At 42.0% G+C, this 22,056-nt stretch overlaps 1 protein-coding gene across 5 annotated transcripts in view; it reads left to right on the top strand.

Annotated features, from left to right (window-relative positions):
• The first annotated feature begins 610 nt into the window (after positions 1-610).
• LOC147176438 (membrane-associated guanylate kinase, WW and PDZ domain-containing protein 2-like) overlaps positions 611-22,056 on the top strand; it is a 324,669-nt gene continuing 303,223 nt past the window's right edge. For all 5 annotated transcript variants that reach the window (XM_086072679.1, XM_086072680.1, XM_086072678.1 and 2 more), the window contains exon 1: positions 611-1,233. In XM_086072679.1, the coding sequence (XP_085928805.1) occupies positions 936-1,233 (298 nt within the window). In that variant the 5' untranslated portion in view covers positions 611-935. The remainder of the gene's footprint in view (positions 1,234-22,056) is intronic.

Below are 22,056 nucleotides of genomic sequence, written 5' to 3'. Positions count from 1 at the left end.
CTACTAATAATAATAATAATAATAAATAAAAGATGTATGTCTTTTATTTGATGACACCGGGTGCGCCTCCTGCCCCCGCCCACCACACCCACACCCACCCCTTCCAACCCCCCACCGGGACCCTGGCGGGCATATGGGAACAGCCCGGCGGGACGTTTTTTTTCAATTTAATTCATTAATTTTATCTGTCAATAAATGGCTAAATCTAAATTATGTACATTTATTATTCACAATATCAAAAATTGTGATAAAACAAAAAATTATCTCCATCATCATCATTAGTAGTAGTACGTATCAATACGACTACTACTACTACTACTACTACTAATAATAATAATAAATAAAAGATGTATGTCTTTTATTTGATGACACCCATTAATAAGAATTTTTGTGTGCAGAGTAGTGTTTTAATGCAATTAAGTTAATAATAATAACTATTGTTATTTTCAGAAAAATTAATTTGAGTGCAGTTTGTTGCCTGTAGTGCGTTGGCGGCCTCCTCCCTCCTCACCAGGGAGGGGGCCGGGGGATGGAGCGGCAACCCTGGCAAGCCGAGTAGTGGGAAATGTTGTGTCCCCTTCATAACACCCCCCCCCCCATCTCCCCTCCCCTCTCCTCCTCTTCCGACGACCGAACCAGAACCATTCATCTCTCCCCTCCTTCGGATTTCACATCCGGGTTACGGGCCACTGTTTGTCTCCTGGATCCGTGTGTCTGGACCGTGGAATCATCCCCCCCACCCCCCACCGAAGCAAGCACCGCGACGTGCCGCAGCCTCTCGACAGACTCGGCGCCTCGCACAGCGGACACAGCTCCCGGCGTGAGTCGATTGATGTCGCCCAGTTGCGGCGAGTCGCACTGAGGCGGGCATGAGGCGGTGGTGGTGTTGATAGTGGCCAGCCAGTCTGCGGTGAGCCGACTCGCCCCTTGCAACGATGTCGAAAAGCCTCAAGAAGAAGAACCACTGGACCAATAAAGTCCACGAAGCGGTGATCAGTCGCGGCAAGGACGGCGAGCTGGGCTTCGAGCTGAAGGGGGGCGCCGAGCTCGGCCAGTTCCCCTACTTGGGTGAGGTGAAGGCGGGGAAGGGGCTAGTCCAGAGCGGCAAGCTGGCCGAGGATGAGCTGCTCCTGGAGGTCAACGACATGCCCGTCGCCGGCCTCACCAGCCGGGACGTGCTGGCCGTCATCAAGCACTGCAAGGACCCGGTCCGCTTCAAATGTGTCAAACAAGGTGAGCGTGAGCCAGCCGCAGCCGCGACGTATTTACGTTTGTTGACGTGTGCGTGTTTGTGTGGAACTATACGTGATTTATGTCAACTGCACACTTTTACCCGGTTATTGTGCCGTGTGACAATCAAGAGAATACAACTGAATGATTTTTTTGGTGTGGGTGAGGGGTTTGACAATTCGCAAACATATGCTAGCTGGGCCTGTTTTGAGTGGCGCTCCAGACCCGGAACCAGTAGTAGTAGTAGTAACCGCGGTTGTGGATGTCCGGAGGGGGCGTGCCCGTCTCCGGCGTGTTGGTGACATGCTGGAGGAGACAGTGACCGGCTTCTGCTGCAAATAGACAAACAAACAAACAAACAAACAAACAAACAAACAAACAAACAAACAGACTGACAGACACATGGCTGCCATTAAAGACTTGTTGCAAACATAAAGCTGTCTAATTAGCGAGGGGCCTGACTCTTATTGATTGCTGCTGCTGAAGTTAATGTGGCTTGAAGGAGCGAAATCTCAAATTGAACACAACACAAACACTAACAGAAAGACAGATAGGTGCATGGATACTAGAAGGATGGATGGTGGATGGGTGAGCGATGGATGAATGATAGATGGATGGGTCGATCAAATGGATTGGTATACAAATGGATGGATGGATGGATGGATGGATGGATGGATGGATGGATGGTAGCATGGGTTCCCAAGCCATCCTGAATGAGCTGAACCATTTGAAATTTGAATGGTTTGAATTTCTCAAGATATGTGGAAGGAAATGCTAAGTAACTATGTAACTATGGAGGACCAAAACTGCGAACATTCAAAATAAATACATGACTAAATGAATAAATAAATGACGAAAAGTGAAAATAAAAACGGATATAAAAAATATAATTCAAAAATTAAATCCCAAAAAATAAATATCTATGGAAAGAAAAACAGCCATATAGCCATATATATATATATATATATATATATATATATATATATATATATATATATATATATATATATATATATATATATAGGAAATGTAATACTTAAATCAGTCATGGAATAAAGACAGGTAAAACAAAATAGCGCCAAATAAATTGATAAATATCACAAATGGGTAAGTGAATAAGTAAATTAAATGAACACAAGTAGGTAGTAAATAAAATATAAATAAATTAATAACAAAAAATACAGAAGTCACCACAAAACACTGAAACAATGGTGAGTATCATGCTGAGTCATACACCAAAGAACAAAGATGTGTTTTAAGAGATGTTTTAAAATTGGATAGAGAGGGAGGTTGCTTAACGGAAAGGTCATTCCAAAATCTATGGGGAGAGATTTGTCTAAAATCTTGTCTAAAATGTTTCTAGAGAGGACAATAATGTTCTCTTATATCTAGAAATGAAAGTTGGTCGATCATTATTAAGTGGAAATACAGTATGTTTTTTTTTAATGTGTTCTGTCTTCATAATAGTTCTTTCACCAGGAAAAATATTCAATTTTTATCTGAATACCCGGTTATTCAATATAATTTTCTTTATGATATATGAATACCTAAATATTTGATAGTTGCAGCCCTAAAGGGGACTGCAACCCGCATTGCTATGCTGGTTCATACATAGCATAGATGGATAATGAAAGAGACGACCAGACACCTGACATTTGGGTAGGACTGGCCATTAGGAATTTCAGGGGTTTCCCAAAGTGTCCAGCCCTGTCTATTTTCCGACTAGTGCCATTCGCCCCAGTTGATAAATAAGAATGGGCACATGTTGCTGGCCGCTGTGCGCACTCTCTTCCCAGGGCCACGAATCGCGAATATTAATGGCTGGATGTCGATCGAACAACACAACCCTGGCTGGTACCACCTCTGCCTCAATTTGAGCCAGGAAAAAGGCTCTGAAGATTATTCTTGTTCAGTGTTTGCATGTTTAAAGGGGACTAATGTAAAGTCAATCGACTTTTTTTGTGGTAAATGTCATAAGAATTATATATTAGATTGTTTGTTTATTTTTGATTCATTTACTTACCACCCAGGATGGAAGCCTAGTTATTTGATTAGGTATTGTAAACATAACTGACGAGATGTACTGTTACCATTAATTAAGTAAAAGAGTAAACGTATTTCACCCCTATCGTAAGCGTTTATAGATTGACAGAAAGCCCACATTGTTTAGATATTTGTAATTTTAACCTTGAATGTATGGGTGGATTTTTTTTCTGTGTGTGTTTGAAATGTCCGACTGCATTTAAATGCATCTTGTGTCTCGCAAGACACATCAATGTTTACACTCCTATTAGCGTCCAGCTGCTAACGCGAAGACTTGTGTCCTATCATACAATGACGTAATTATCTAGCGGTTTCTTGCTTCCTTAATTTGTGATTTGAATTTTTGCTAATAGATAGATAGATAGATAGATAGATACTGACTGACTGGCCAAACTTGGGCACCCCTGCAATAGAAGGTCAAAAAGTAGGTGAAATAATAATGCAACTATTTTTTTTGGTACAGAATTACCGAACCACTTTATGTGTGAAGCTCTTCAGCCCTCACACATCTAAAACTAGTGTAACATTTTATTACCCTTGTACATGGCAGCAATCATCCGACAGCGAGGCGTACCTAATGTTATGGCTGATGCGTGCATATTTTAAGACATAGTCGACTATAAACAGGACTTCCGATTTAATGTTGGTCGTGGTGAAGATGTTTCTTCTTCTGTGGCATGAAAGTAGCATTCTGACAGCGTCTTGTTTTCTGGGACATGAGAAAAGCAGCACAAATCAAACACTCGGGCCGGTTATTTTTGGAGCGAGCCGAGGATTTGCCTTCCCGAGCTGTTTGCACCACTTGCCTCCATATGATTGATTATTGAGTTGGAGCTTTTGACAGGGAGAGCCGCTTGGTGTGCAAGAAGGGGTTAAATGCTAATGTGCATCTATCTCACCCAGGTCTATTTTCTCCTCCCTCTTCTCCTTCTCTTAGCCAGTTAAACATGATGTGTTTATTGAACTCTCCTCCTCACACTCTCTGTGCTTTTACTTGAGCTCCATGCTCTTTTTTCCAGTGTCACAACACCATCCACTCAGCATTACGGGTTGGAATTGGGGGGTTAGATCACCAAATGATTCCCGAGCGCGATCCCTGCTGCTGCTCACCGCTCCCTCAATGGATGGGTCAAATGCGGAAAATTTATTTCACCCCATTTAGATGGGTGTGACAATCAATTGTACTTTAACTTTAATTATGCTAATCTGTAAATCAGTAAGGAATTAAACAAAAGTTCAGATTATAACAATAATGCAATCAAATCTGTGGCTTTACCACATTCAACTTTTTATGTTGCATGAAACATGACATGTAAACAAGTGAACTGCATTTAAACACTGAATTTATCAATAAATAAATTATACATAGCGTACGTAAAAAATAAAACTTAGCCATCTCCAGTCAGTAAAATCACGCATACTTCAGTGTAGGGGAAAGTACCTGCTTAATATGACGTAACATTTTCCAATTCCAAAACAAGAAGCATGCTTTACAAGCGGCTGTGCGGCACCTCAACGATTAAATGACGACGGGTAATGACGAGCAATAATGTTTTTGTTTCGTCTGTCTTCATTTTCATTAATGAAATGAGACGACACATGCAGACGATTTATCCACAAAATATAGGACAACTTAACTAGGCGCTTCCATTTTCAAACAATTTGAGCGCAGGATGTTTTGACTGGTCACCGCTCAGTAGCACCCTGTGGGTACACAACACACGTCAATAGAAATCAACACTTTTATTTTACGTGCAGCGCATATAAGACTGCTGTGGTTGCTCACACGGCATGTCGTCGAGCAGACACTCGGATTTATAAGCCGTACACTCGCACTCACACGCGCAACATGACGTATGGAATGTCTTCCACTTGCGATAATTTTCAGGTCACTTTAATTCATAAGAAATTAGAATTTTAAATGCCACATTTTTTGTATCTTACTGTTTTCTTGAAAGTTCACACAAATTTCGAAGTATTTTCTTATATTTATGTAAGACCTGACTTATTGCACTTTAAGACAATTTAGAATCTTTTTAATTTATATTTACAATTATTGAATCAGAATTATGAAAATATTTTCATCTCATCCTTGCTGATGTCAATGTTTGTGTAACACTTAAGTGATTATAACACTTGTTACTTTCATTAATAAACTAAATCATTTAAGCAGTTAATGCCACTGCAAAATTTAATTCAGAATTTAATGTTTGTGGACTTTTTATCATGTCTTTGATATTTAAGAAAAATGTATGTTCCATAATTAATCAATATCTGATTGAACTGAATGAAGTAAATAGAATCCAATCAGGCACAATTTTAATTGAATCGAACTGAAGCCTAATTAATCGAAATAGTCGATTGAGGAAATTAAAATCGATGCCCATCCCTAAAAATAATTATCAATGAATTTGATAACCGACTAGTTGTCGATTAATAGACTAATCATCATTCCTCTGTTTTCAAATTTAGAAGATAAAAGTAAAATCGGTCAGACGATTATATATTCAAGGAAAGTATAAACACCTGAAAAATCTACTCACCCATGTATACTAGTATTTATAATTTGGTCCTTTCTAGCACTGCGCTACAGATGGAGATGGTGTGAAGGTGCCGGCGAGAGGGTGCGAGAGCGAGAACACACACACCTTCTGGTGTAAAAATACACTGACGCTTATCTATACAATGAAGATTAACCAAAATACATAATGAGTACTGCTTTTTGAAATGGGAAAAATAGCTGTGGTTTATACTGCAGGGTTTTTCTTGGAAAACGGGTAAGGTGTTTAATTTCATGAAAAATGACTCACAGCAGCAACTAATCTTCTTTTGTCACAAATAGCCAGAGGGATAAAAATAAAATCCCAGCTATTTTTGCGTTGTATTTATTCCAATTATTCTTGGACCTTTCATTTCATTCAAGCGCAGTTACCTTTCATAGCAACATAGCTCAGTTACAGTACCCATAGAGCTTTGCAGGAAATTCGCAACACATGGCAATTCATCTGTTTTTGTTCTCGATTAATTTACATTTTGTTGTGGAGGTTTCATGAGTAGAATATCTGCTGATTCAAGTGAAGAAATGAAATGTTTGTATAGCCTGTAATGTCTAAAGGGATCCACTGTCAAGAAGGGGGAGCTTGAGGACCCAAATGCGGGAAGACAGGGCAAGGAGGCAGAGATTCAATCAAAAAAGGGATTTTAATTTCTACAAAACAAAAGGCGAGATCTAAATTGCAAGGAAAAACATAACATGGAGAAAACAACAAGGCAAAACGGGCAGCATGACATGGGGGGAAAATCCAAGGCAAAAACGGGCAGCATCACAGGGGGAAAAACAACAATGAACCGACCCAGACAGAGGGGAGACAGCAGACTAAATACACAACAAGACACACCTGGGGCAAGACACAAGTGGCTGAGGGCACTGATTGGATCACACGAGGAAGGGCAGGATCACACTTAAACAAGACCAAGGGAGACACACAAGGAAAACAGAACCCAAAACATGACAGAACCCCTCCCTCAAGGGATGGCTCCCAGACGTCCCTAACACAAAAAAGTCCAAAAACAGGGCGGGCGGAGGGGGGCCCGGAGGCGGGAACCTGGCACACCCATCAAGGCCAGTCCGGGGGGCGTCCCGGACGCCAGACGAGGGGAGCCCGGCGGCGCCGGTCCGGAGGGCGCCCCGGACGCTACACTGGAGCAAAGGGCGACCACAACGTGCGCCGCCAGACAGGGAGAAGACGGCAGTGGGACGTGCACCTCCTGTCCACACTCAAGGACTTGAAGCCGCCATGGAAGAGGTGAAGAGACTTTGCACGAGAGCGGCACAGGCGGGGATGTCCGGGGTCTTGAGGCTGCCGTGGCACGGGGTCTTGAGGCTGCCGTGGCACGGGGTCTTGAGGCTGCCGTGGCACGGGGTCTTGAGGCTGCCGTGGCACGGGGTCTTGAGGCTGCCGTGGCACGGGGTCTTGGGGCTGCCGTGGAGGCGGCAGACCTGGCACGGGGTCTTGGGGCTGCCGTGGAGGCGGCAGACCTGGCACGGGGTCTTGGGGCTGCCGTGGAGGCGGCAGACCTGGCACGGGGTCTTGGGGCTGCCGTGGAGGCGGCAGACCTGGCACGGGGTCTTGGGGCTGCCGTGGAGGCGGCAGACCTGGCACGGGGTCTTGGGGCTGCCGTGGAGGCGGCAGACCTGGCACGGGGTCTTGGGGCTGCCGTGGAGGCGGCAGACCTGGCACGGGGTCTTGGGGCTGCCGTGGAGGCGGCAGACCTGGCACGGGGTCTTGGGGCTGCCGTGGAGGCGGCAGACCTGGCACGGGGTCTTGGGGCTGCCGTGGAGGCGGCAGACCTGGCACGGGGTCTTGGGGCTGCCGTGGAGGCGGCAGACCTGGCACGGGGTCTTGGGGCTGCCGTGGAGGCGGCAGACCTGGCACGGGGTCTTGGGGCTGCCGTGGAGGCGGCAGACCTGGCACGGGGTCTTGGGGCTGCCGTGGAGGCGGCAGACCTGGCACGGGGTCTTGGGGCTGCCGTGGAGGCGGCAGACCTGGCACGGGGTCTTGGGGCTGCCGTGGAGGCGGCAGACCTGGCACGGGGTCTTGGGGCTGCCGTGGAGGCGGCAGACCTGGCACGGGGTCTTGGGGCTGCCGTGGAGGCGGCAGACCTGGCACGGGGTCTTGGGGCTGCCGTGGAGGCGGCAGACCTGGCACGGGGTCTTGGGGCTGCCGTGGAGGCGGCAGACCTGGCACGGGGTCTTGGGGCTGCCGTGGAGGCGGCAGACCTGGCACGGGGTCTTGGGGCTGCCGTGGAGGCGGCAGACCTGGCACGGGGTCTTGGGGCTGCCGTGGAGGCGGCAGACCTGGCACGGGGTCTTGGGGCTGCCGTGGAGGCGGCAGACCTGGCTCGGGGTCTTGGGGCTGCCGTGGAGGCGGCAGACGTGGCTCGGGGACCTGGAGCTGCGGCGGCAGACGTGGCACGGGGACCTGGGGCTGCCGCGGAGCCGGCACGGGGACCTGGGGCTGCCGCGGAGCCGGCACGGGGACCTGGGGCTGCCGCGGAGCCGGCACGGGGACCTGGGGCTGCCGCGGAGCCGGCACGGGGACCTGGGGCTGCCGCGGAGCCGGCACGGGGACCTGGGGCTGCCGCGGAGCCGGCACGGGGACCTGGGGCTGCCGCGGAGCCGGCACGGGGACCTGGGGCTGCCGCGGAGCCGGCACGGGGACCTGGGGCTGCCGCGGAGCCGGCACGGGGACCGGGGGCTGCCGCGGAGCCGGCACGGGGACCGGGGGCTGCCGCGGAGCCGGCACGGGGACCGGGGGCTGCCGCGGAGCCGGCACGGGGACCGGGGGCTGCCGCGGAGCCGGCACGGGGACCGGGGGCTGCCGCGGACGTGGTTCGGGGACATGTGCTTGGGTTGGCGGTGCTTGGCTTGGCGGTAGCTGGGTGAACATGGCTTGGGGTGGCGTGGCTGAAGTAGACTAGAGAGCAGGAACTGGGGCCACATCAGCCTGCCACCATGGGGAGTGAGGAGCAGCAGGGATACAAGAAACCGAGGATACTGAGACTGAAGGAACGTGACGAGAAGAAACGGGATCGGGTAAGGAACCAGGTGAAGCGGGGACTAAGTCTTGACGTGGCGTTAATGTGGGGCTATGAGGTGCACAAGATGGGGACCGGAGTGATGAACTTGGCGGGGACCGAGGTGACGGGGGGTGACCTGACGCGGTGTTAAAATATTCCGCAAACGAAAACTGTGACGAAAACATGTAAGGGTTTATGCTGGTGAAAAAATCCAAATCGGAACTGGAATCTGTAAGTGCATTAACCAAAAAACAGCCTTCTTCATCATCATCATCGGTGAAGTCTGTGTCTATGAAACAATGGGGTGACAAAATGGTGTCATAGGGCAGGGACTTAAGTGAACTAAGGAGATCGGGTGAATGGGGAACAGAGGACAAAGTGGAACCAGCCAGAGAAAAAGAACTTACATGGAGGGAATGGGATTGGGTGGCAGGCTGACGGTGCTTTCGAGCCGACCGACGGCGTGCCGGTCGGCAACGGGAGCTTCCCGCTGGGTCTGATCTTGGTCGGTTCATTTCTGTCAAGAAGGGGGAGCTTGAGGACCCAAATCCGGGAAGACAGGGCAAGGAGGCAGAGATTCAATCAAAAAAGGGATTTTAATTTCTACAAAACAAAAGGCGAGATCTAAATTGCAAGGAAAAACATAACATGGAGAAAACAACAAGGCAAAACGGGCAGCATGACATGGGGGGGAAATCCAAGGCAAAAACAGGCAGCATCACAGGGGGAAAAACAACAATGAACCGACCCAGACAGAGGGGAGACAGCAGACTAAATACACAGACTAACGACACAACAAGACACACCTGGGGCAAGACACAAGTGGCTGAGGGCACTGATTGGATCACACGAGGAAGGGCAGGATCACACTTCAACAAGACCAAGGGAGACACACAAGGAAAACAGAACCCAAAACATGACATCCACACAGCGTACAAACAGTGAAAGATGATAGATAAACACTTTTATAATGGGGAACATTAAGGTTCCTAGAGGTTATAATGTGAGTTTTTTGAAAAAGCTGTTACTACTCCAAAAATAAAAAATGCATTAAAATCAATGATGTTATGAATTATTGACCTCTCAAAGACCCAAAAAGCCATCCATCCATCAATTTTGAACGGCTTATTCCTCATAAAGGTCACGGGATAATCATCTCAATTATTGTATCTTAATTATTCTGCTTTGAAACTTTTTGTTGTTGAAATATTTCATATTTTGTGTTTATGCCTTACAAAAACTAGTAGTTATAGTGTGAGTATTTTGAAAAAGCTGTTACTACTCCCAAAACTAAAAAGGCATTAAAATCAGTGATAATATGAATTATTGACCTATCAAAGGCCCTCAAAGCCATCCATCCATCAATTTTGAACGGCTTATTCCTCACAAAGGTCACGGGATAATCATCTCAATTATTATTATAATTTTTTTGAAATATTACATATTTTGTATTTATGCCTTAACAGTAGGGCTGAACAATTATGGAAAATAATCTGCGCCCCCCCAAAAAAAAATATTTGCGATTGCGATATCATATGCGATAATTTTTTTCCAAGGTCCTTTTCAATGAATTTTTTACCCCCCAAAAAGTTAATTATAATAAACAATATCTGATCTATTCTAAATTACAGGCTGGTAAGATAAAGGCAAAGGAAGCCATTAATCAATTTTTTTTTTTTACACATATCCAACTTTTCATGTTGCATGAAAAATGACATGTAAACACTGCACTTTTTAAACACTGCATTTATCAATAAATACATTCAATATAGATATATATTTTTTTAAACTTAGCAATCTCCAGTCAATAAACTCACACATGCTAAAATGTAGGCAAAGTAAAATTATACCTGCTTATATGATGTAACATTTTCCGATTTGATTTAAAAAAACACTAGCATTCTGTAGCAATCCTTGTGACCCCTTCGACCACCATAAAAAATTCGCACAATCCATATACCTATAGGTGTCAAACTCCGGTCCTCGAGGGCTGGAGTCCTGTAGGTTTTGGAGGTTTCCCTCTTCCAACACAAGCTGATTCCAATCAGCAGGATCGTTATCAGGCTTATGCAGAGCTTGCTGATGAGCTGATCATATATCAGCTGTGTTGGAGGAAGGAAACATCCAAAACCTGCAGTTCTCCGGCCCTCGAGGACTGGAGTTTGACACCTATGGAATAAGCGAAGTACTCATCTTGGTCGAGCGGGGCATTATGGGTAGGGCAGCTAATAGCTGGCTACAATTTTTTTTATTGAAAACTAGTGGGAACTTGGAAGTAGGACAACTTTGTCATATTAGTGAGGCAACACTACTAGTGGTCATTCTGGTGCTACTACTAGGGTACAGGAGGCTACCAGTGCATGACACGTTTACTAGTTGGACTTGGTAGTGTTACTAGTACAGCACAGTAGTTAGTTCACTAAACAGGTCAGAGAGGACAAAGAGCGTACTAGTACATGAACCCAAAGCTGGACATCAAGGATAAAAAAAAAAATGCTTTCCACATCTTTCAGAGGCCTTCTCGATGTGATGGAAGGACAGATGGAATTGAAGGGAGGACTGCAATACAAACTGACTTCATATGTCCAATATATGATCAATTTGACATTTAAAAAAAATGAATCAATAGAATTGGTTTGTCTGCTTATTATCTGTTATTTTTACACATTATCTACCAATTTAAAATGTGGAAACTAGCTTGGGACTTGGGTACAAATCTTTTAACTCTCTTGACCTGTCTGAGAAGTGTTGTAAAGAGCCATCTCTTCCCTCACTCTGTTTAAGCCGTGCAGCAATATGTTGTCTCAAAATTGAAAGTCTAGATGATAATGAGTGAAAATACTACATACGTTCTCCGCAATCTCTGAACTGTGAGGTAGGTGTGCTACTGTGCCATCCCAAATTTGGTCAGTTTAATATTTTTTCACAAATCGATATTATTGGTCTGTCCGCAATGTCATTTGTTATATTTACACATTATTAACCAATTTTTGTGTTAGAAATAGCTTGAATGAAAGTCTCTTCACTATATTGGACACTTAAACTGTCTGAAAAATGCCCTACTGTATAACTTCATCCTTACTCGTTACCAAGGCAACTGTGCAAGGTTATTTTATTTAACGAAAAAACTAAAACTAAAATTAAAAAAAATAACTTTAACGAAAAAATAAATAAAAAAACGCAAATTATTTTAAAAAACTCAGAAAACTAACAAGCTACATTTTATGTTTACAAAATTAACTAAAACTAACTATAATTATAGCGAAAGTGTCCTTTGTTTTAGTCTTTGGTAATTAGTTTAATACATGAGCCTTTGGGGATGATTTTAAATGTGATTTTAAGTATATTTATTTCGATATTAATCAGAATAAAGACGTTTGAAAGTGTGTCGCACAGAAGTGATGTCATCTAGCAGCAGCCAATAGAAAAGCGCCTTCAGATGAATGTTGTTCCTAGGAGACAAGTTTGCCAAAATGCAACGCTTGGTGTTACTTTTTCCATTTCACCGTGGTGTTTATTAAATATTGCTCACAAATAATTAATTTTTTTAACAAAAACAAAAACAAAAATTAAAACTAATACTGAAACTAACTAAAACTAAACTAAAACTAAGCATTTTCTAAATAACTAAAACTAATAAAAAACGAACAGAACCACCCTGAAAACCAATTAAAACTAACTAAATTTAAAAAACAAAACTCAAAACGAAATAAAAATTTAACTAAAATGAAAATTCCAAAACTATTCCGGAAAAAAATTGTGCCATTTTGCACTTCATATCGTGCATTCTAGTGAATTTTCAGAGTAAAATTTTTGTTTTAACATTACTCAGTGACTCCATATTTTTTGCACTTATTTTATATTAAAATAATAATACAAATAAAATAAGGCTGTCATATCGGATTATAAGTGAAAAAAACTGGATCAGGACGGATCGGACGTGAATACACAATCCCAAAGCACAAACTGCGAGCATAAAGTGCACAAAGTGCTTTGCGGTGGTTAAAGAGAAAATATTATGGGATAATTCTGGCCGAAATTAATAATGCCTACCTTACAGAGAAGAAAGCAAAACAATGAAAAACATCAGACACTTCAACCCAGACGTCCACAAACCATTCACATACCGTGGCGTACCTTGTCCAGCTGGCGCTGCCTCCCAGTTTTTTTTTGGTGGAGTGTGTTCGCCTTCTCTCATTAATCGCTCCCATGCTTTTCGCAACTTTACTTTCAAAGCCCAGTTTCAATGACCAGTTGGAGTTCCTTCGTTAATCCTCCCGTTTTCTTGCTTCTTCCCCTTCCGAACCATGGATTCATTGATGTGGAATTATCTCGCGACTGCTCTATTCCCATGTACAACCGCGGAAATGATAGCTTGCAGGTTTAAATTGTGCCTTGTAAGAATGTCTCTTAGCTGATGCCATTTTCCGGAGTTTCTTAGCCAAACCGATGTTGTTTTGCACAATGCAAATACTGGCAGTATTTTGTTATCCATTACTGCTCGGTCTCGGCCGGTGTTCGAGTCATCTCCACGGATAGCGCCCGGCTGATGCACGTCGCCAAAAAGGTGGGGCCCAAACGGGGTAGACGAAATGAAGTACAGGAGACAGGAGGTCACACTGCAATTTGGCGTTAGGGTTATTTTCTCTTTTTATTCACTTTCTTGTTCCATCTCCACATTCGAGTACATACAGCTGCAACTCTCTTCTGCCTTCTCCCCTCCGCTGTACCTTAATACAAGCCAGCAGCCAACTAGCAACAAGCGTGAACAAGCCCACCAATCAGAAACGCGCGTTGGCACAGCAAAATTTGCCTTGAGGGGTTGTCTTAAAGGAAAATGTCTCCGGAACTCGGTGCACACATAAGAATATTTTAAGACTTTTAAGTGTGCCTTATAGTCTTGAAAACACTGTAAATTTTCTAGAAAACTTCTTGGGCGGCCCGCCCAAGTATTAGCATGGTGTGGGAATGGCTGGCTGTTATCCTTGGATGACGTCATACTACGAGACGTGCTGCATTCTGCCAGGTCTCTCGCCACTACACCTGCGGTCGGTAAGTTGGTCGCTCCGTTTGTATTTACATAGTCTCACTCTCGGTAAACAAAAGCCAAGGTCATAGAATCCAGAAAATTCAAGCAAAACCAATGCCTTTTTTTGATAGATCTTGTCACAGACATGATCACAGAGCATGCTGCGTGCTAGCCTAGCTTCAATTGAAATGTAGTGACACAAGTTGTAATGAGCTTAGCAACTATGATGAAATCTGACATTTGGGCGCAGTTGGCTCTGAGGACATAAAGACCACGATCCTTCCCATCCACTTTCACCACGGCAAAAATCTCTGCCAGTAAAACTAATGTTCTCTTCCATTGGGGCGGGCATAGAACTTGTGTAGTGTGTACAGCTTCTGCTCCAACTACTGATGCATTTAAGGTACACAGAATATGTCGGAATTTGTAACTCTTGCTCAGAATTTTAATGAACTGTTCCTGAAGATTCCAACTTGTAGCATGTACTCAATGATAGCTGAATTGAAATATACTTTAAAATATATGTGGAAATTGCTACATGATCTTTGTTTTTATTTTAACTAACGTTAAAATACATTAAAATAACATTTTGGGGGTTTGCAGTCAGAGTAAGGTCCTAATAAGAAACAGGTAGCAGTGTGTTCAGATATGAGAAGAAAAAAACAACAACATTCACAGTGTTTTATCAAAAACAAACAATGTAGCTTGCTGAGATGTGGCAGTTAATTGTTGGGTATAGTCCTAATAATGAAATATTAACATCTGCACCTGCAGAAAAATAATAAAAGGGTCTTACCTGAATCAAGCTAAATGTAAAGTAAGACATTTTTTATGCTACTTGCACTATAGGAAAATCCTAATTGTATTATTTAAAATGTAAATTTCATGTACATTTTACATAATCATTTTTATTTATGTAAATGTGTTGTTCACAAATGAAACAAAAGTTTTTATGGCGATTGGAATTGGCATTGCAGACAAACAACAGTTTCATTATGTGTGATTTATTGTTAAGCCATTATTTCAATTAAGAATTTTACACACGTACGCACGCACATACAGTGCTGCTCAAAAGACAGGCATGGTCAGATTTTTTGTATAAAATATTAAAATAACCTTATTAAATGTTTAGTCATACCCCAATCTACAATGCTGACATTGAAAATAATGGACTTGAACAAAAATAATGATAATGTTGTCATTCATTCTTGAACAAAAGTTGATTTAAGGAAAACTCAGATTTCATGGGTGCAAAAGTATGTGAACCTTTCACTTAATCGGACATTAAACCTCCTTTTGCAATGAGAACTTCAACCAAACACTTTCTTTAGTGATTTATCAGTCTTTCACATCTACTTTGGGGGAATCTTTGCCACTCTTCCTTGCAAAATGCAGCCAGTTGAGAGAGGTTGGATGGGCGTCTAGCATAAACTGCCCGCTTCAGGTCCCGCCACAGTATTTTGAAATGATTTAAGTCAGGATTTTAACTGGGCACATCCAGAACATGAATCTTGTTGTTCTTCAGTCATTCCTTGGTTGTATTGCTGAAATGCTTTGGATTATTGTCATCTTCTACCAGGCTGTAACAAAGAACAGCTTCAGGTTATGATCCAGGATTTCACAATATTCCTATGAATTCATGATTCCCTGGACTATGTGGAGTTGTCCAGGTCCTGAGGATGAAAAGCCAGCCCGGAACTTAACATTCTCACCACCCTGCTTTACTGTAAGGAGAAGGTTCTTTTGCTGGTATGCAGTGTTGACTTTTCACCAAACATGACTGTTTTAGTTGTGACCAAACAGTTCAATTTTGGACTCATCTGTCCACAGAAGGGACTTTCAAAAAGCTTGAGTGTTGTCCCGGTACTCGCTGGCAAAGGTGAGATGGGCAGCTTTGATCTTTTTTTGTGAGCAGAGGCTTCTACCTTGCAAGCCTTCCATGAAAGCCTTGTCGATGGACTTTTCTTCTGATTGTTGAGGCATGCACATTTGTCCCAGATGCAGAAAAAGAGCCTTAATGTGATGTTTGAGTTGGCTTTTTCCCGGAATTATAATTTTTCTTGTGGTTCTTGCTGATATTTTAGAAGGTCATTCACTTCTAGGCTGGATTGTAGTAATTTTAAGTGTTCTCTAGTTGCAGATGATCTGCTTCACAGTGGAATGATGAAGCTCTTTTATTTTTTTTAGATGACTTTATAGCTTTCCCCAGACAGATGTGGTGTCACTACCCACTTCCCGAGGTCCCCTGAGATTTCTCTTCCTCTCAGCATGACTAACCTGTATGGGTTCACCTGAGTAAGACTAAAGTGACGTGGTTTTGTCTCTGTTTCAGTCAGTGATGCACAATTTCTTTGCTAAACCTCTCATTTCATTGGTACATCAGTGGTTAGTTTAGCTACCAATTTGTCCTACTTGATCCTACTTGCCAGCTTGTTTTAAGCAATGCACCTCAGAGTTCACTTACTTTTGCACTTACATGAATTGACTAAAAACTATTTTTAATTAGGTTTTGACTACACAATTGATAAAAAAAAGAACAATGCATTGAATTGATAAACCTACACCTGTTATTTCATATAAAATGTAATAGTTCAGCTTGAACAACAAAATCAGGTTGAAACAATTGGAAAGTCAAAATTCCTCAAGAGGTTTACAAACTTTTGAGCAGCACTGTATATGCAGCATTTTATTTCTATAAATACCAGTTTTGACATTTTCAAATGATCACTACTTCAACATTCCTGAGAAATCACAAATATTTAGAAGAGGTCCCGCAGGCTACTCATGTCGGGCACCATGTTGGGCACCATGTTGGTGACACCTGTTTTAAAGGCTTTTAATGTGGTCAGAGGGTCCTGCGTGAGCGAAGACCAATGTGGATGGCTGGTGCAGCAACGTGTTTGTATAATTTTAATCAATGATGGTGTGATGAAGTCCATTTATTAGTGTATTAAATTAGTGATTGGACATGAATTTATCTTGGTGTGCAATCTTTTATGATAACAATAGCCTATAACGTATAATACCAACTTCAACAATGTGGTATATGGTAACTCAAGAAAGATGTTTTTTTTTTTTTATCCCTGAAAAGTAATGATTTTGGACTGCAAGGATTCTTTCAGTTATGAAATACATTTTTTTTTTAAGTAACCCACACCCGAACAGTCTTGTTAAAACTAGACATATTAAAACACACTTACTTTAAACACATCCTTTAAGCACATTTTGTAAGCGTATTTCAACACTCAAAATGCAAGCATAAAATGTATAGAAAAAACTGACCTAACAAATCCCATATTCTGTATAGCAATGGTGAGTATGATATAATCTGATGTTTTGTTTTTGTTATGCTTCAGATATTTCTACATGTTCATTTGTGAGAGCCAGAAGCTGCATACCTTCTTTGATGGACTATTGAAAAGCGCTATATAAATCCGATGCGTTATTATTATTATTATAATTTCCACACCTCTGAATCTGCAGTTGATGGTTCCCACCAGCAGAGGACAGTAACAGGTCAATCTGATGGCCCTCAGAACATCTAAAACCATTTTGACCTTCTGCTGTCTGTCTGGACATGCTTTAGTCCATCTGAAAAAATAAAATATGTCCATGTTGCGTAGTTAAAGAGATGTAGAGATGAAGTGAGCTCCTCTCAATGTTGTAATGCTGAGTTATGTGGGAATTATTAACGCACATCATCACCAACTGTAAAGCAGGATTTTATATATATATATATATATATATATATATATATATATATATATATATATATATATATATATATATATATATATATATATATATATATATATATATATATAATCAAATCAGTTGTGAAGTGTGTAAAGTTGAACTCATTCCCCTCGGCACATTGCAAACTTTGAATATGAAACACATTAGACTTAGCGGTCTAATATAATTATGTTAACAAAACGACGTCACGTTAGAAGCTAAGCTATCGCCTCCTGTTCCAGATGTTATCTGCTGACTGTTTCATTCGAGCTTGTGTAATTGATGAAAGGAAGAAATTAGCTGACAGGTCATTACAGTAGAACCCAATTCAAGTCGCTGGTGTTTGGACTCAAAAGTGTAAATGGTCGCCTTAATCGTTACGGACAGGCTTGATTAAACTATCTGTAACATAGCAGCTCAATGAAGCATCACCGAGTCAAATCATTACAACCGTCCCTCAGCCAGAACTACAATACATTTTTTGTCTTTTCCACAATTCAGCTTCTTTCGCCAGCCTCGCAGTCTCATTTTTGTTTCTTCAGATTTCTTCAAATGTTTCGGCTTATTGAAATGAATAAGACAGATGAAATCAACAACACTTAAAAAAACAACCATTGCTATGCAAAGTAGCGATGCAGGATAATGCTGTTTTCAACCGATACAGAGAAACCAATAATTTAGTGCCGAAGTCAATAACCGATAAGTTAGGCGATAATTGTTTGCAAAATTAACTTGAATACAACTATTCTTTCGAGTCCTACTATAAGGCTAGCATGTACAAATACATTGTGTAAAGCACCATGAAGATGAATTTTATTGACATCTCTGCTTCAAAGACAACCAGACCGGACTGACGGATCTTTGACAGAATTACAGAATTTTTTTTCAAACCTAACCTTGCTTCCAAAGTCATTGTTTGTGAGACCAATTACGATCATGGTTTCATGAAATAAAATTCCAAACATATTAAAAATACAAACCAGGCCAGACTGACGGGTCTTCCGTCAATTTTGACAAAATTACCACTTTTTTTTTCAAACCTAACCTTGACGTCAGGCTCGCATTACTGGCACATAGTTGTAGAAACAGCGCACATGCTTCCAATAAAATAAAATTCCAAATATATTAAAATATAAACAAGAACATATCGAAGTAAAATGCAGGTTTTATAATTGTAAAGAAATAAGAGTCATTGTATATTCAGGCAGGTTACTGGAGGGGAAACAAAAGTAACAACTGATTTGCATTTCTTGTCTAGCAGCCAATCACAGCGATTGTCACTAACATCAATTTGCATAAAAAGGAAACTGACAGAAAAAGCTCTTCATACTTAACCATTTTGATCACTGCTTTTTACTTTCTTTGTTCCCGCTTGCACCATGACTGTGTTAGCAAGACTGTGTACATGTTTTTGACAATGCATTTCACTTAATGAAACCATGACTGTGGACTGCACAACAAATGATCTCCCAGCCATGTTCCTTAGTCGACTTGTCATGATGTGAAGGTAATTATTTTGAGTCTGGTTATTTCTTTAAAGTAACAGTAACATAAAAAAATGATTTTTCTGAGCTTTTAGCCATGTATAATTTCTAATTCCTCACAAAAACATCACCGAAGTGGTCTTTTCCTCCATTTGCCCCTCTATGAGAAATTCTAGGTCATTCTGCTCTCCAAGCACCAGCCCCTCCCAAACTGAGAAAACGAGCGGGTTTTCACTCTATGACGTCATCAGGTGCGGACCCACCCCTGCACCGCCCATGCGGAATAAGCACACGCCCACTTTCTCTGAGATCTCCATGCTTGCAGGATAGTGATAAAAGTAGCCTTTATTAGTAAACGTCCACTGACGTTTGTGTAAACTCCAAGTAAAATTTCTGCACTGTTAAACCTAACTGAATGAATGGTGTATTGGTTAGCATACATTTACCATGTAAGCAGAAGGTCCCAGGTTCGTGTCCCACTCAGGTTTTTTCTCTCTTCCTCCTCCCCTCCTCCCTCACTACAATTTCTTACGGCAAAGGAGCCGTTTTGTTTCAAATGTTTATTGAAAAATCAAACATCCATCCAATTTCTACATTTAAAGAAGATGCAGTTTTACTGCAGCCGGTCTTGCGTGGCCACTTCAGAGTGCAGAAAGCGTTCGGCAGCATTCATATACTGTCGGAAATTTCAAACTCAGACACTGTCATTCTTTACATCATCTGAAAGTACGCTATGCAAATTGAGACATCTATACATGAGCAAATACAGTCAAGCTATATCTTCCTAAAAAAAGGTGCGACCAAAACCTGTGTGGTGCGACCAACTGAAAAAGTTGGTCGAACGGGAGGTGGGTCTCAGTCCTGTTATTATGTCTCCTCTAGCCTCACGATCCACAAGTGAGTGACGGCGAACTAATGCTACATGCGGTATAACCCGTCGCATTTCTTTTCAAATATATTTTTAATAGTTTTGCTGGAAAACTTCTTAAGTGGTGGCCAATTTACTTGGGTGGCCTGCCCAAGTATTAACAACTTTCACTGCACTGTTTAATGTCTTTGTCTGTTTGGTGGGGGATTGGGGTACACATTGTATTGTAATGCTGCAACAATTTCCTATGTGTTGACACAAATGGCCTAATAAAGAAATCTTGATCTTGACCTTATCATAATAGGTGGCTGTGCACCCCATTGATCAACAAAGTTCAGTAGAAGCCTCTATATTCCTTCAAACTCTTCTGCCCTCCCTCTAATAATGTAAGTCAGTTTTCCCAATGTGACAGTATTTGTCAATTCCTTTATCCACTGATTCATTGACGGTACATACATTTTTTCCCCAAAATGAAGCCTCCTGGCCTGCAGTCGTCCAAAATCGGTCAAAACAGATGTTCTTGCGCAAACCAAAAAGTATTTGGGGTAGATTCCCAGCACAAAAAGTTTTGCTCTATGAGGTATATTAATTCCGACCATAGTCGACATTATCTGTCCCACTTTTCTCCAAAACCTTTGCAATTTAGAGCACTCCCAGACACAATGAAAAAGGGAGCCCCGTTCTCCCAAACATTTAATACAAGTATCTGGGATATCAGGAGACCAGCTGCTCAGTTTTACAGGCGTGATATATGTTCTCATCAACCGCTCTTGGGCTTTAAGGCATGACCTATGTCATTCTTCCTCTGTAATAACCTCCTCAAAATTCCAAGTTCCATGCTTGTAGTCTATCGAGAGGATTCATTGTCATGAGTTACCAAAACAGAGTAATACAAAGAAATCAAACCTTTATTAAAGAAAATCACTCTTAGTTAAAAATGAAAAAAAAAAGCTCCTTATGGTCTTCTTGGAAGTGCAACAGATTTTATTCTCCCAAATAAAGGGGCAGAAATGGTTCGCAAATGTTTTGGCAAGTGATTGGCTTATTTGACGAACAAGTGAGTGCCCTATCAAGTGTGAGCAACACTGATTAAAACTAGGGCTGCACAACATTGGACAAACATGCGATATAGTTGTTGAATATAGCGATATGGATATTCTAGCGATATTTAACATGTACCTAAGAAATGACTTTTTTATTAACTAATGAAAGAATTGCATTTGTTTTGCGGCAAAATAAACAAGCTCAATGTATTTTTTTACTATTGGATGGCTGGTCAAATTCAGATAAAAGCATACAATTCCATATGAAACTTATTTCATGTCTTTGTGTTATGCATATTGCATGGGCAAATATCACAATATTTATATATTTTTTCGATAAACTGTACTGTGCAGCCCTAATTAAAACTATCAGTGATGATCTTTGCAAAGCTGCTTGGAAAGCAGGACGTCACCAAAATCATAGACAGCCATCTCCTGCTGAATCTATCTCCTGAGCTCAGACATTAAGGGAGTGACGGGAGACTTTTTATTGGTTGGCTGTCTGCAATATTAGTCTGGTCGTTCCTGTAACACCCCGCTTTAATCTAGAAGTCTGCCTCGTGGTGTTTGTTCTCTTGTTGTTATAATGGCTCGGCAGTCGTAAATATGTGTCTGGTCTTGATTATGCTGCCGTAGAGATAGACACACGGACAAGCATCATCATTAGGATCAGTCTCAAGGTGTGGGGGTTGCTGGGGGAAGATCAATATTTAGACCTTTACGAGAGAGACTGTCATTTACTATTAATAATGGACCTGGCTGCCTGCTGTAATAGCACCATTAGGAGTATTGGAAGTATCATCCACAGCTAAAGAACACAAACTGTTCACATACATTTGAATGCACACCCACACGCAGGGCCCACGCCAGCTTTCTAGGGCATGGAACTCACTAGGTGTCAAACTAGGACACGGGAAGAAGTTGACGAGGTCAAACGAAGTTTGGGCCTCAATGTTCTAGTTATCGACCCGGTGATCTGATATGCGCAACCTTTTTTTTCTCTCCTGTCAACAAAAGTATGAATGACAATAAGTAGCGTAAAAT

The sequence above is a fragment of the Leptonotus elevatus genome, chromosome 4, assembly GCF_054856555.1.
Source record: "Leptonotus elevatus isolate MCC_2025b chromosome 4, RoL_Lele_1.0, whole genome shotgun sequence".
NCBI lineage: Eukaryota > Metazoa > Chordata > Actinopteri > Syngnathiformes > Syngnathidae > Leptonotus > Leptonotus elevatus.
This window is presented reverse-complemented; position numbering and strand designations above follow the sequence as displayed.